The 14,733-nt window shown below is 40.9% G+C and overlaps 1 protein-coding gene across 4 annotated transcripts in view; it reads right to left on the bottom strand.

Annotated features, from left to right (window-relative positions):
- Positions 1 to 3,348: 3,348 nt before the first annotated feature.
- kcnn2 (potassium calcium-activated channel subfamily N member 2) overlaps positions 3,349 to 14,733 on the bottom strand; it is a 37,014-nt gene continuing 25,629 nt past the window's right edge. For 2 of the 4 annotated variants that reach the window (XM_079582970.1, XM_079582969.1), the window contains exons 3-7: positions 14,206 to 14,624; positions 12,587 to 12,728; positions 12,014 to 12,124; positions 11,819 to 11,946; positions 4,323 to 4,495 (exon numbers count right to left, since the gene is read on the bottom strand). In XM_079582970.1, coding sequence (XP_079439096.1) covers positions 4,471 to 4,495; positions 11,819 to 11,946; positions 12,014 to 12,124; positions 12,587 to 12,728; positions 14,206 to 14,624 — 825 coding nt within the window. In that variant the 3' untranslated portion in view covers positions 4,323 to 4,470. Of the gene's footprint in view, positions 4,496 to 7,228; positions 7,299 to 11,818; positions 11,947 to 12,013; positions 12,125 to 12,586; positions 12,729 to 14,205; positions 14,625 to 14,733 lie in introns of all 4 variants that reach the window. The other 2 variants (XM_079582972.1, XM_079582971.1) reach the window with 2 other exon arrangements.

Genomic DNA, 14,733 nt, shown 5'->3' with positions numbered 1-14,733 from the left:
CAGAAAAGTGCAGTTCTAGGAACAGTAAAGATACTGCGCAGAACCCTCAAGCTCCCAGTCCTCCCAGTCCTGGTAGAGGACCCGAGCTTGGAGGTAAAAGAGATATATATATATATATATATATATAGAACATGAGAAACAAGAAAAATACCAGAGGCTCAGAGAAGACCTGGAGAAGGCCTGGAGGGTGAAGGCATCAGTGGTGCCCGCCGTGGTCATTGGGGCACTCGAGGCAGTGACCCCCAAACTGGAGGAGTGGCTACAGCAGATCCCAGGAAATACATCAGACATCTCAGTCCAGAAAAGTGCAGTTCTAGGAACAACAAAAATGCTGCACAGAACCCTCAAGCTCCCAGGCCTCTGGTAGAGGACTTTACCTTAGCTTTAGGAAAAAAAGAGACCGTATATGTATATAAAACTCTTCCTCAAGTCACACAGGATCTTGGCTCAGTCATTCTCTACCACCTTTGGAGGTGTTTCCTACTTGACCTTGGGGTTTCCTTTTCCTGCCAACATCTTACACCCTGCAGTTATGTGCCTCTTTGCACAGTCGACACCTGGGATCTTGTCTGGTGTGGTAGATCTGGGCCTCTATTGCTCTAGACCTGCTGCTGTGCAGCCATGATCAGCCTCAGTGCTGTCCTTTAGTCTGGCTCTGTCTAGCCATTGGTAGGATTTCTAGATATCCGCCACTTCATTTATGTTTCGGTCGTACGTCCCGTTGGGGCTCGTCTGCCCATTACAGAGGAAAATGTAATGCGTCTCTGTTTTTTTTTGTGTGTGTGTGCAAAATATCTTGATAAAACTGTGAATTCATTTTTCCATTGATGATATTACGTTGTCCAGGCCCTGAGGCAACAAAACAGCCCCACACCATGATGCTCCTGCACCAGAATTCTATTCAACTTTGGTTTCCCCACTGTGAAGTCTGGAGTAGGAGAATCATAGTGAGGGGCTGTTTTGTTGCTTCAGGGCCTGGACAACGTGCTATCATCAATAGAAGAATTGATTCACAAGTTTATCATGATCATTTTGTAGAAAAACCTGAGACATTCACAACAGCGTGGAATAAGTAAGTGAACCACTGTATTAAGAAGCTGGCTGATCCTTCTTTTGCAGCAATAACTGCTTTTCTGTCGTTGCTGATAAGACGCTCACAACGATCAGGATGAATCTTAGACCATTCCTCTTTACAAAACTACTGCAGTTCAGTGAGATTCCTGGGTTCACTTACTTTTTCCTTCCTGTCCTGTGAATGTTTACATATTATGGCCAATAAAAATATGATAAAATGTAAATGTTTGTGTGGTATTACTTTAAGCAGATACTGTTTAATCATTCTTATGGTTTTGATGAAGATCAGACCACATTTATGACCAATTAAGGCAGAAATGTGAGAAATTCCAAAGCGTTCACATGCAATTTCCTCCCACTGTATATGCAGTGAGAACCAGATCTTTACATACATTTCATAAAAAGACGCATTTGCATTTTCCTCTCACTGTCAAACATGAAACCAGAATTAACTGGATCAATTGGAATAAAAAAATGAATAAAATTCTATTTGTCAAATTCCAGAAGGAGAGATAGAATAGAATGACTTTTTACAAAACCAAAAGTTTACATACATTTCATTAATGTTTGGTAGCATTGCCTTCTAACTGTATATTTTGGGTCAAACGTTTTGGATTTCCTTCCACAAGCTTCTCACAATATTTGCAGTTAAGTTTTGGTCCATTTGTCCAAACAGAACTGGTGTAACTGAGACACTATTGTAGGTCACCTTGCATGCGCATGCCTTTTCAGCTCTGCCAAGACATTTTCACCTGGATTGCAATCAGGACTTTGTGACGACGACTTCAAAACATGGACTTTGTTTTCCTTTGGCAGTTTGCTTTGGGTCATTGTCCATTTGGACCCATCTGTGCCCAAGCTTTAACTTCCTGGCTGATGTCTTGAGATGTTGCTCCAATATTTCTACAGTCTTCTTTCTTCATGATGTCATCTATTTAGTGAAGTGCACCAGTCCAATCCGCAGCAAAACAGCCCCACAGCATGATGCTGCCACCCCCGTATTTCACAGATGGGATGGTGTTCTCAGGCTGCAAGATTCACCCTTTTTCCTCCAAACCTGACCATGGTCATTATGGCCAATTTTTTAAATTTTCTTTTTCCATCAGACCACAGGATATGTCTCCAAAAATTAAAATCTTTATCCTTTTTTTTAAAACTCCAATCTGGCTTTTTGTGTTTCTTTTGGAGTAAGGGCTTGTTCCTGGCAGAGTTCCTTCTCAGCCCATGTCGGTACAGGACTTGTTTCACTCTGGATAATGAAAAACTCTTACCAAATTCAGCATCTTCACCAGATCTTTTGCATTTGTTCTTGGGTTGATATTCACATTTCAGATACAGCACGTTCATCTCTGGGATACAGAACCCGCCTTCGTTCTGATCTGTATGATGACTGGACATTTCCATAATTGTTTGAACCAATGAACGTGGCCTTCAAGTGTCTTGAAATTGCACCAGACCTAGGCTTTCAAGGACATGACATTGTCATCTGGGCTTTCCCCTATAGTAGTCCTATTGTAGTTATTTCTTCTGGAATTTGACAAAATAGAAATCATTTTTAAAATTCTAATTGACCTAAGAAAAACATGTCAGACAGTGAGATAAAAATGCAAATGTATTTTTGAGAAGTGTATGTAAACATATGGTTCTCACTGTATATACTAATATATAGTGTGACAATATAAAATTATGTGATTAATGTTTGATCTGACTGCTTGTATCTAGTCTAGTGGAATGGGAACAAATTAAAATCTTAATGCAAAGCTTTAATGAACTTAAGTGATTCAGGCTATGATTGGACAGTGATTTGAAATAGCTGGTCAAGATTAGAACTGACCTGATCACATGGGACCATATGAGAACAAGTTCTCAACCCATGTGTAAACATGTATGCCATGCATATAATCACCTCAAGAGGGCGTTTGAGACAACTCAAAATAGCTCCTAAAACATTTGTGGTCGTGAGGAGTGCCTGTCCTTGTTCAGAATAAAGTATTTAAAAAAAATATGCCGGCCTTCGCCATTCTACTGTTTTAGCAAGATTTCAAATCTTTTTATTGCATCAGAGAATTTTGCTGCATGATAGTAGGCCTACTGAATATATAACAAGCACATTCTGCACTGAGGTGGCTGGGACTAGAGCCCAAAGGTTGACGTGAGCCAGTGTGTCCGTGAGCAAGGTACACCATCCATATTGCCATTGTATGAATATGTTTGTGTGTGACTGACAGTAGTAGCTTACACCATTGTCAAGGTTAGTGCATGCACCTATGATTGTCTGGAAAAGTGCTACTATTGCATTACTATTACACTGAAGAAAATAAGTTGATTTTGTTTATTACAGATCCTACCAGGAACGTTTCAAAGTTATGCTTTGTATAAAAATACAAGAACAACAACAACCAAATGAGTATAGTGAACCCATGCCCAAACATTTCAAACCTTCTTTTAATGAGCAACACATTGATATCAGTCAGAATTGAAGTGCATTGATTAAAAAGTAAGTGCAAGTACAGATTTTGATGCATTCATTTTGACTAGAGGATTAAATTGTTTTAAGTATTGCCCTCAAAATAGTCATTCTACAGGGCACTCTGTAAAAGAAAACTTCTTTATTAATGCTGTTTGTAACCTAAAGGATATATGCCGTTTCCTCATTTTATTGTGAGTGACAGTGTGAAAGGACAATCTTAAACTGCCTTCAGCTGTCACAATATTTCAATATCTGTCATGCTGCCTGCCTCCAGTCTTTACGTTACTCAATTTTTTTGAGGAACGCTGCAACTGAGTCAAGCCAGTGGAAGCACAGCTGTCTGTGAGAAGCACTAGTTTAGTGCAATAGTTTCAGATGTGGTAACCTGGCCACTTAAAACTGGCTACCGCTGCATAGAGATGGGTAGAATTCTTCTCACAGCCCCATCGATAGGCCTTAAGTTAACTGAGGGAAGCGCTATTGTGGTCACCAGAGCAAGGATATCAAGAACTTTGAGGTAATAAATAACAGCATGAAGTTATCTGTTAAAACATATCGTAGCAGTATCTTGGATTCTGTCATCAGAATTTGGATAATATTGAAACCATAAGGCTTTACAATAAATGCAACTTGGCCATATGATGGCAAAAGTCTTGAGCGGAAGACCCTTGGACTCTAGCTGCTCTCGGAGGACGTGGGTGGTGCTGTGGAGGAGGAGCGTCGCCGGGACACGGACTGTGAGCGCTCAGGGCTGTGTTTGTCGTACGGCTGGAGCTGCACCTCCAGAAAGTCCCTGTGCTGCTGGCTGATCACCTGGCTGATGAGTCCAGGCAGTGCCTGCAAGTTACTCAGAAGAGTCTCCAGCTTGGTCTCCAACAGCCCAATCCTCTTGTCCATGTCCTCTCCTCGCTCATTCAAGTCCGAAATCATGTCATACATGATGTTTTGTGTCTGCAATAGGGCACAAGCATAACATTTCTGAGCAAAGGAAAGTTTTCCATAGGCCGCATAAACCCACTACAGTCTAATAATAATAATGGAAATCCTCCCTCTGTTGACATGTTCAAACAGGAGAAACACACTACTCAAGAGCAAGAGTCACTTTCTCATAAAAAGTAATTCCGCTCTAACAAGTAAACATTAAAAAAAAAGTCTAGTCTTCACATGCTTCTTTCTTTCATAGCGTTGTACAACATTGATAGCTCTACTGTAAGTATTTATCACACACACAAGACAAACCTGTATCTAAGACAAATTAAAAAGGTTACTAAAACAAGGTTATGGCTTATGTTTGATGCTGAAAATGGACAACCTTGAAAGAAGCACATTTCAATAAAATAAATGAAGGACTGACTTCACATAAACAGTTTATAAGAGATCATGTTTGTGTAGTTTGACAAAACAGATTACCATGAGCCCACGACCTTGAGAAGACAGGTGCTGCTGAGTTCCCAAAACTACTATAGCTGCAGATTTGTAATTCCACAGAAATAGTCTTTAAACACAGTCAACATATGGCAGCCCGTGTCACATTGGGGCGAAGGGTGCGAGTGATGCTGCCGGGGGGAGGTTTGTGGGGTATTATTCAGCTCAGGACTAATAATCCCTGGCAGCCAGGAGGCACAGCCATCCATCACTTACCTTGTCCTGCTCTGAAGTGAGGCGGGGAGATGAGAGGGGCCGTTTATATGAATCAGCTCGGGCTAAAGAGGCACTGACACACCACCCAATTGCAACACTTCTGCACTATTTCTGTGGGAACTATAATATACACTAATGCAGTAACTTCTTTCAACAGGGACTCCATGGGGCTTGTAATTACAGAAAACAATGTTGAATAAACATAAAAATACATATTTTCAGTATAAGTAGAGTATTGGTATAAGTATATTAATCTGAGCTGCATTGATCAGCTCCAATAGTAAATTAATCTGATTTGTTCATAATTAGGTAGCCTACATGTGTTGAATTTAAAGCGCATAAGACACAAGTTTTCATGATTTTCTAATTATTCCTTAGTCTTGTGAGATAATGCTGGCTATAAAGAGAAGTTAACATTTTTGTGTTCTATAATAAGTGATGTAGGAGAAGAAGAATTCCATGTACAAAAGAAAGAACGGGGATTCGCTTATGGGCCTTGTGTACATTTCTGGAACTTTTAACTTTTTAATGTCATATCCTAAACCGATAGTTTCTAGTTTCTCAAATTACCTTCCTTTATGTCACTGAAAATATCTTTGGTGTCTCTTTGGTGGTCCTACTTATTTTAGCCCATGCATTTGTTTTGGCTTGGTGATGTTTGCAGGTCGAATGGGAGGGCTGGATGGGCCTTAGTCTACCTACCTCTGTGTTTGTGCCATATAAACCATGTCGGGCTCTGAGAACCTCAGGGAGTGTTGCCCAGAATTAGGACAAAAAACACGGTCAAGCTGCGTTTCAGTTTTATGCAGCAGAAGATGAGATCAGGGTCAGACAGGACTCTGACAATGCTCCAATCCAGGCTGGAAACGGTTCAACTGAAAGTTACATATTTTGTTTTCAATTTACTTTATGATTATTTTTTATGTTTTTTATATAGTGTGTGTGTGTGTGTGTGTGTGTGTGTGTGTGTGTGTGTGTGTGTGTGTGTGTGTGTGTGTGTGTGTGTGTGTGTGTGTGTGTGTGTGTGTGTGTGTGTGTGTGTGTGTGTGTGTGTGTGTGTGTGTGTGTGTGTGTGTGTGTGTGTGTGTGTGTGTGCGTGCGTGCGTGTAAATAATAAAGTGCTGAGAAACTGCACTTTTATCTTACGTTCTAGAGTGAAGGAGGTGGTGCAAAAAGAAGTGGTGCAATTTTGCAATTTGGAGATGAATAATTTACTGTAAAAAGCAGCCGTGTGAAGAAGCCCTGTGGGAGAAATACACACACGCTCAGCACCTTCTGTGTTAAACACCTGCTACATCTAATGTTACTGGTCATAGTGTGATCTCAACACATTCACAAAGCACTGCAGCAATTATGCAGCTCCCAATAAGCAGCTCCATTTAGCGCCATTATCTGCTGCAATTGTTGAGAGTGGTGAAACAACACTGCCCTCTTCTGGCACCAAGCTCCTTCAAATGCACCGTCGCACTCTGTTCAATGTCACATTCTAGATCCACTGCTGTTTTCCAGAGCAAGGTGATATTCTGAAACCTTTCATGACATGCTGGCTGGAATCCCATTCAAAGCAGAGCGCTTTTGTGAATGTCAAAGCGCTCTCCTCTCTCTCACTGCTGCGTGTGCTTCTGGCTGAATCATCAGATCACTGTGTCTCCCTTCCCAGGTTACTCTTTCTGCTGTGTCAGGCTGGCACTACGCCTGGTCTTTCCCTAAGGTTTGTCAACTTCTGTTTAGAGCATCTGGAGACAAACAACTGACATACAAAGAAAATAAATTTTGGATTTGAACATGCTGTATAGTATTATGCAAGTGTTTACTTTGCTCATTCAGTAATTTGTGATCAAATATATCCTGGGAGAAGCGGTCGTCAAACTGCTTTATCACAAGGTTTCATTTTAACAGCACCATAGAAAGCCTGTCTGTTTATTTGACACCTGTAGACTTTGACGGTATTAGAGAACACAGTGAAGCAGCATGCAGTCAGTCGAGTTACACAAAGGAAAATCTCCTATGGCGCAGTGAAGCTGTGAGCTTAGTCCAGCTTACCTTTGCAAGGTCCACTAGTGAGTTTGCTTGGTCATTCAGCTTGCGTTGCTCCATTTTAACACTTCTCAATCTGAACACAAGACCATTCAGAACCCAATAAATTATCTATCAGTTGGTCATTGAAGGTGTGCACACAAGAGGCAGACACGCAGAGCACTCCTTGGACATGCAGAGGATGTGTGTAGTATAATGCAGGGGTCGCAAGGGTCAGTCTGTTTGGTGGAGCTGCATGCAGTGACTGCACAAGGGAGAGCTGCCACTGAGAATGAACTGCTCCAGGACCTACTCATGTGATGCATCAGTCTTTAGAGAGGGCCCTCTGATAAATCACACTTAACAGTCAAACTATAAAGGTGTAAAACAAAGATGGGGATTGTTTCTAGCGCCATTATAAGCCCAGTACCTGATTTTTTTTTTCATTACGAACAATGACAGAGGGGGCCAATAAATATAAAATGTTGGTTGTGGTTCAAACTGATTCCTAACTTTATTAACACATTTGTAACGTCCCAATTTCTTCACAAGGAAGAGCTTTTAAGCACATTTCACAACTTTCAGGGTCACTTTTACAGAAATGCTAGAAAACAAGTGACGAGCAAATTCATGAAATTGATAGAAATGCTTTTTATTAAGATGCACAGTATTATTTCCACACATATCTGAGTTTAGAATATACAAAAGGAGCTGAAGACTGAAAACTAATTTTGTTCCACTGCTATAAAAAAAAAAAAAATCAGGTATAGGGCCTTCAGTGTTCTCTTCGGTGTTGTACAGCTCATATATTATTTAGTTGCCGTTTAAGCCACAGATGTTTATCTTTATGGACCAATAGATAGCAATGTCAAGCACTTTTATGTAGAAAGATTTAAAATATTGACATTCCCGGAATTAGAAAAAAACTTTGTCAGTTTGATCAATGTATGTTCTCTTCAGCTCATATCCTGCCAGTAGGCAAAAAATGTATATGTGATTATTTATTGTCGCTAAGCCTTGATCTTTTACATAATTTATAAGAGAAAAAAAACACGAGGTTAAAAAACAATCAGCCATATTAATTCACATCTTCTAATTAGGTTTCGAAGTCTGTTTCTTTGCTCCTTCAGGGCTTTAAAAAGAACATCTGTGCAGAATTGTGTGGACCACATGCAGTCTCATAATATTCAGGAGTGTTGTTTTTCCTGAAGTCATCGACGCGTGCTAAATTACTTAAGCACAAAAAGCATCACAATATTGGGGTGTAAAGTCAGCAAGCATCAGAGATTTAGAGCAAACATCTCCTGTGTTTCCAACAGAGACGAAGGGTGCATGAATTAAAAACAAACCGAAACGAAGGTCGAAAAGGGATTTAAAGGGGCCTTTAGGGAAATCTGCTAATTAGCCGTGATGCAACCATTTTATGCAATGCAGCAGTAGTTTTTTTCTGCTCCCTGAAGATGGGCAGATGCGGAGCAAAGATGGTAGCTTACACCAACATATGGTGTTACAATAATGACAAAAGAAAGGCCTAAATAAATACGCTGGATTTAAGAGCCATCTACTTTCCAAAATAATACATTAAAAATAAGAACAAGAGCATCTCAAGTAATGAAAGAATAATAAAAAAAATCAATGTTAAATGACAGCAGGTGATGTAAGGCCTGTTAGGTTAAAGCATTTCACAGTTGGATGACCAATGGCCATCAGGGGCAAAGTGAGGTCACCCTGAGGCAAAGAGTGGCCCTGGCCTGAATATTCAATACAACCACAGCCTCAGTCAATCACTGCTCATAGGCACTTGTCCTTTCCAACAGGGCACTCTCTTTCTGCTTGTTATTCATCGGGGGAAATGGCTAAGCTAAGCTTTTCATTAGACTCCTCTAAATCTGTTAAGGCAATCTCAGCTAGTGCAGAGCGACGTTTCGTCATGCTCTTGACTTGCTCTCCTTTGATGAACTCAGCTGACCTGGGGAGGAGAGAAGCCTGCTGTGTTGAGTCCCCTGCAGACAGATTTGACGACTGGTCCTGGGGCTACGCTGAGGATCATATTGACCTTGTATCTCTCGGTCACTAAAGCGACTTCACACATAGCTCGGCTAACAAGCCCTCACTGGGAGTCTACGGTGCACACTTCGCCCTTGTTTGTGTAGGAAACACTAATCCCCAAAGACAGACAAAGAAAAAGATTGTAAGTGGGTTTGTCGGCTTTTTTGCAGGACAGGACAAATGTCATATTAGAGTTAGAATCAATTCTTTACCATTTTCTGCATATGAATGGAAGGACATTAACACTCTACTACTTCCTCACATCGTTGTTGTGTCTGTTTTCATGAAATCAGGTAAAAACATTATATAAAATATAAACAATAGCGAGTTATATGCTACGTTACAATTGGAGTTGTGTGGGGATCAATGGTGTATTTCTTTTTTCGGGGTATTTTCAAAGCACCACAAAGGGGTTCAGCAAAAAGTTGAATTTACAGTTTACATGGTGGTGGTGAAAATATATCTGTTGTGAAAATGTCACACCTACTTTTAATGCCTCTAACATAATCTTCTCAGATATGAAACAGCCCGCCCAGACAACCTTTTGGATATTTCAACCTATAGCTTTATCGGCCAATTCCTCTCAACGCACAGATGCATGACAGCTGGGTATTATGTTGTTAATGCCAGCCATGATAACGCCATATCATTCCTACAGAGTCATCCAACAGGGAAATGAGGGAAATGTGGCTGCTAATGTAGTACCAGGCGTAACAATGGTTCCACACGCCGAAGAGATGACCCTGAGCCTGATTAGTGCACAAGCGTGACTGCTAAGTGCTACAACATGGCTTAGTGGCGAGAGAGAATGAGATAGCTTGCTGCTCGAGTCGTCATCCTTCGGTACGTGAAAGCACAGTCGGCTGGAGTTTAATCAGTGACTTCCTGATTAAAGTTGATATTCTCATCACATCCATGCAGAAATGGGAAAACTAGAACCCTCCATCAATGATAATTGAAATTCACTTTAAGTGAGTGTATAGTGTTTACATAGAGTGCAGTCGCTAACAACATAAAACAATGTGATGGTGTTTAGTGTGAAGTGTGACATTAACTGACAAATGTCAGATTACTGAGCACATCATTTAATAGACTGTGTTACAGAAAGGGATTAATCACATAGACTGCTGTGTTCAATACAATCATTTGAGGTTGTGATACTTTTGGTGACATGAATTTCACTTATCAAATGAGGGAGTGTAAATTTTAGTCACATTATTGGGTTCAAGCTCTCATTTAGGCATGCACACATCAAGTCTGTATCTACATATGAGGCGTAAACTTACTTCCGAGCTCTATCGCATTGTGTTGACACAAATAGGAAAAAAGGAAACATGAAGTAGACAAATGAGATATTGCAACATTATAAAAACATACTCAGATGGTGAAGGTCTGTCCTGGTGTATGGTCGCAACCCTCATCCACAACAGCTCTAGCAACAATATGATCTCAGCGCTGAATGGTCTCCGCTCCCTCATTCTGCCACCACCGGTTCATAAAACTGCACTAACCTTCTTGTGTAAGTATGAATTAGTACCACTGTATATAACTATACCAGTAACCACATCCAGCTCACTGCTGTTTGTCTAACAGAGAGTTAAGAGTTCCACATCGTCCTGCTGCTGCTAGACAGGAGGAAAACCTTTTATTCAGCATTACCTCTTTTTATACAAAGGGTAAATGCCCACGTCAGGTCTTAATACTTTATATACAGTTTGGACCTTCAAACCCTACACAGCGATAGCTACCAGCCACACTCACTGCAATGAGGTGCACAATCACACCACCCACAAACAAAGGCTGAATTTAAAGATAAAAAACACTACAGGAGGCTACACCATGCTGAGCAAATGTCCTTGAACACTGGGCTAAAATTACATTTCCCTACAAAATATACTTTCAAAGCTCCAGCTCAGAGTGTTCTACAGAAAATGTGTGTTGCAGCAGCTACACACAGACTCAAACTTTCTACTGTTTTCAGAAAACTGATGTGTGTCCATAGGCTTTAAATGCAAAGCAAAGATGCACACTGCACAGGGACCTCAAAACATACACAAACTCCAAAGACAAGCAGACACACAGAGAACACTATGAAGTGCACATTCTGGCATCATTTTAGTAGCTCTCTATCATGTTTTCAATGACGGCCAGTTGATTAAGGAGCTGCACGGTTTGTGGGCATGAAGGGCCTTCATGCCAAAACAAAAAAGAGGGAGGTGAAGCTGCAATTATTTAGCAATTAGACAGAACTTTAGGGTTTCTCCAGGGGGAAGCTGACAGGTGCATGTTGGAACAGCCATGAGGAGTCCTGAGGCCAGGCTGACACCAGCTAAAGGCGAGCAGAGGAGCACAATTCACCAAAGCAAGAGGCAAAACTATCAACGCTACTACTGCTTCAGTAACGTAAGAAAGCATACAATTATTGGGTTAGAAAAGCAAACAAAAATATATATATTGACCACATTTAGCACATACTTTTGCTACAGGTGTCAAACAATTCAGATTTCAGCTTCGTTTCAGATTCATTTTGCTGCCAGAGAGGAGTGGTGGTGCCCGTGTGGTACCTACTGGTGAATGGCTTGGAGAAACTTCCTCTGGTGCTTCCTGACTTTGGCGTGGTCCATCTTTCTCACCAGTTTGGTGTTTTTGTAGATGAGCCACGTCTCCCTGAGAACGTTCGCAGCTGTATTTTTCACCTAAACCACATGATACAGTTGAAGTTACTCAAGACACAGGACAATGAGCACATTTTGAGGTACTTACTCTTTTTGTAAGCTGGGTGTCCATCATAAAATTGTGGACATGTTTTTCAGCTTTGGTTAGCTCCAGTTTTTTTGCCACAACAGCCACCACCAGCGCAGTGCAGCCGGCACCCTGACAAAGACAGGCACACACTGGAGAAATATTCCAAAACGTCAAACACCCGGCTTTTTTTAAACAATTAGCCGCTTGAAATAAATGCTTCTGAGAGACAATGTAAATACATGTAGATGCCTTGGTTTTTATTTTCTCCTAATGGGAATAATATTCGCAAGAGACGATTCTGAGGCATAGATTTTTATGGAGCTCATTGTTTGTTGTATTTTTTTAGCATCATGTCCTTTCAAACAGAAGTCACTGCTGTCATGCGTCATGTTTACATGAGTCAAACATTTGTCTGTGTACAACATGTGTGCTCATGTTTCTGCAGGGCCCTGGATCTCACTTCCTTTAACTTCCCTTGCCTTGACTTTACTTCTACTGACTGATTGTCTGCATGTGTAGATTTATGAGGAATAATTAGATGTGTCATGGGTATTACACATTTCTTCTATTGTAAACAACATAACTGCTCACCATAATGCCAGTTATGAGGCAGACACCTTTCCCACAGTACGTGTTTGGGACCATATCTCCATACCCAATGGTAAGAAATGTGATCGAAATCAACCACATGGCTCCGAGAAAGTTGCTGGTTATGTCCTGGTTGTCATGGTACCTGCAATCAATAATAAATTAAAGATGTGTTCCAGCTTCATGTTCAGTGGAAAAACATCACACAATTTTCAGGGCCAATACAGAAAACAAGAAAAAAAGCTTACAAAACAAATACACAAATAAAAAAAAACAAATATACATTGTGTTCCCAGGGCCATTTAGAGTTTACGTACACATACAAATCTACTCGGTGCAAATATATATTTTCCTTGGTTGCACAGTGCAATCTTTGTAATAGTACTAATAGTAGTATTTCTTACATTTCTGTATGTTATGTATTTTTGATTAAAGGAACAGGCCACCGTTTTTCCATACTGGGATATGTTCTTACCTCAGCTTAGACGAGTTGATGTGTACCTGTCTGGTCTTTGTGCGTGCGCTCAGTCATGCAAAAAGACCAAAGATGTTGTTAGCATTTAGCCTCTCCCAGCATATTCCTATGGAAACTGGGATGTAGTTAGAAGCGACCAAGCTCTTTCAGGTTTTCCCTATTTAAATACAGCTACATGAAAAGTTACACGATCCAAGTCTAGTTACACAAAATTAAACATGTCGATTTCTTTGACGTCCGCGCAGTAAAGCTCCTACGGTGTTATTACGCCTTAGACTTGGATCGTGCAACTTTTCACGCAACTGTATTTAAATAGGGAAAATGTGGAACAGCTTGGACGCTTCTAACTTCACCCCCGTTTAGAGCTATAGGAATATAATGGGAGAGGCTAAATGCTAACCACGTATTTGGTCTATTTGCGTGACTGAGCGCACACACAAAGACCAGACAGGTACGTATTAACTCATCTAAGCTCAGGTAAGAACATATCTCAGTATGGAAAACAGTGGCCTATTCCTTTAAAAGAAAATGTATACTATGTGTAATTAAGCCACATGTGTAGGAACCTTGAATTATTAGAAATGCTGATTACATTTTACAGAAGCAGGTCCCGATTTTGGGGACGCAGCCTGAAAAGTTTGGGAACCCCCGGTATATAGACCATGCAGTTGTAAGAATATAGTGCTATTTCTCACAGAAGAACAACTATTAACACTTGGAACACTGTTGGCCCCAACATCAGGAACACTACATCACTGTGAACCTCCACTAGATCAGCAAAACTCTGGCTCCTGGACAATCGAACCTGTCCCAGCGCAGACATGTAGTTTATTTGACTAATAATTGATAATATTTTGTTTTATTTTATCTTTATGTTGTTGTCTGCTTGTTATGGGGATAATTGTATGTTTTTTCTAATTAATTCCCATGTCTGTTGTTCCTTTTCTATTAATCTGAATATGAGTCACTTAAACTAATCTAGAATTTTTTATTTTTTTTTGCGTTCCATTTACTTTTTACATCTACTCAATATGTAACTAATGCTTTCTCCTGCATGCGTCAGCCTGGCACAACCGATATGCCTACATAAACTATTTTTATGCTTCATGCATGTTTTATGTCATAGCGTGAGAAAGCTCTCCAGCACCTCTCACAGGCTCTGACAGTCCACGCAGCAATGATCCACAGTGAGATGGTGAAGACTAGCAGCACCGTCCCGGGACAGATCGTCATGAGCGTCTTCATCACAAAGCGCGTGTTAAAGTTGATCTTGTTGAGGGCACCGATGCTTCGCGAGGAGGCGTCTGTGAAGAGCTTACTGTGCAACAACATGACTCGTGCAATGAGGTACAGACGCAGGAACATGGGGATCGACAGAATGATGTCCACGTCCGCATCAGTCTTGGATGGCACGTAGGAGTAGGCCAGGCGGGCAGTCCAGGTGAAGGTGTAGTTCCCTGGGATGGGGTGGATGGCGCACACCAGGATCTCCAGGCAGATGAAGAAGATGCGCTCGTAGGTCATGGCTATCCTCCAGTCATCCGCTGCATTGTCCACCATGAATAACTGCAAAACAATGCACACTTTGAGACCCAAGGAGCCGACTGGCATCATTCCATCATGGCTGCAGAAAACTACGGGAAATCTTTAAACTCTAAAAAGCAATAAATCATAA

This window comes from Gobius niger (assembly GCF_951799975.1).
Source record: "Gobius niger genome assembly, chromosome: 2".
Classification (NCBI taxonomy): domain Eukaryota; kingdom Metazoa; phylum Chordata; class Actinopteri; order Gobiiformes; family Gobiidae; genus Gobius; species Gobius niger.
The sequence above is the reverse complement of the archived record's forward strand: the minus strand, read 5'-3'. Positions and strand labels throughout refer to the sequence as shown.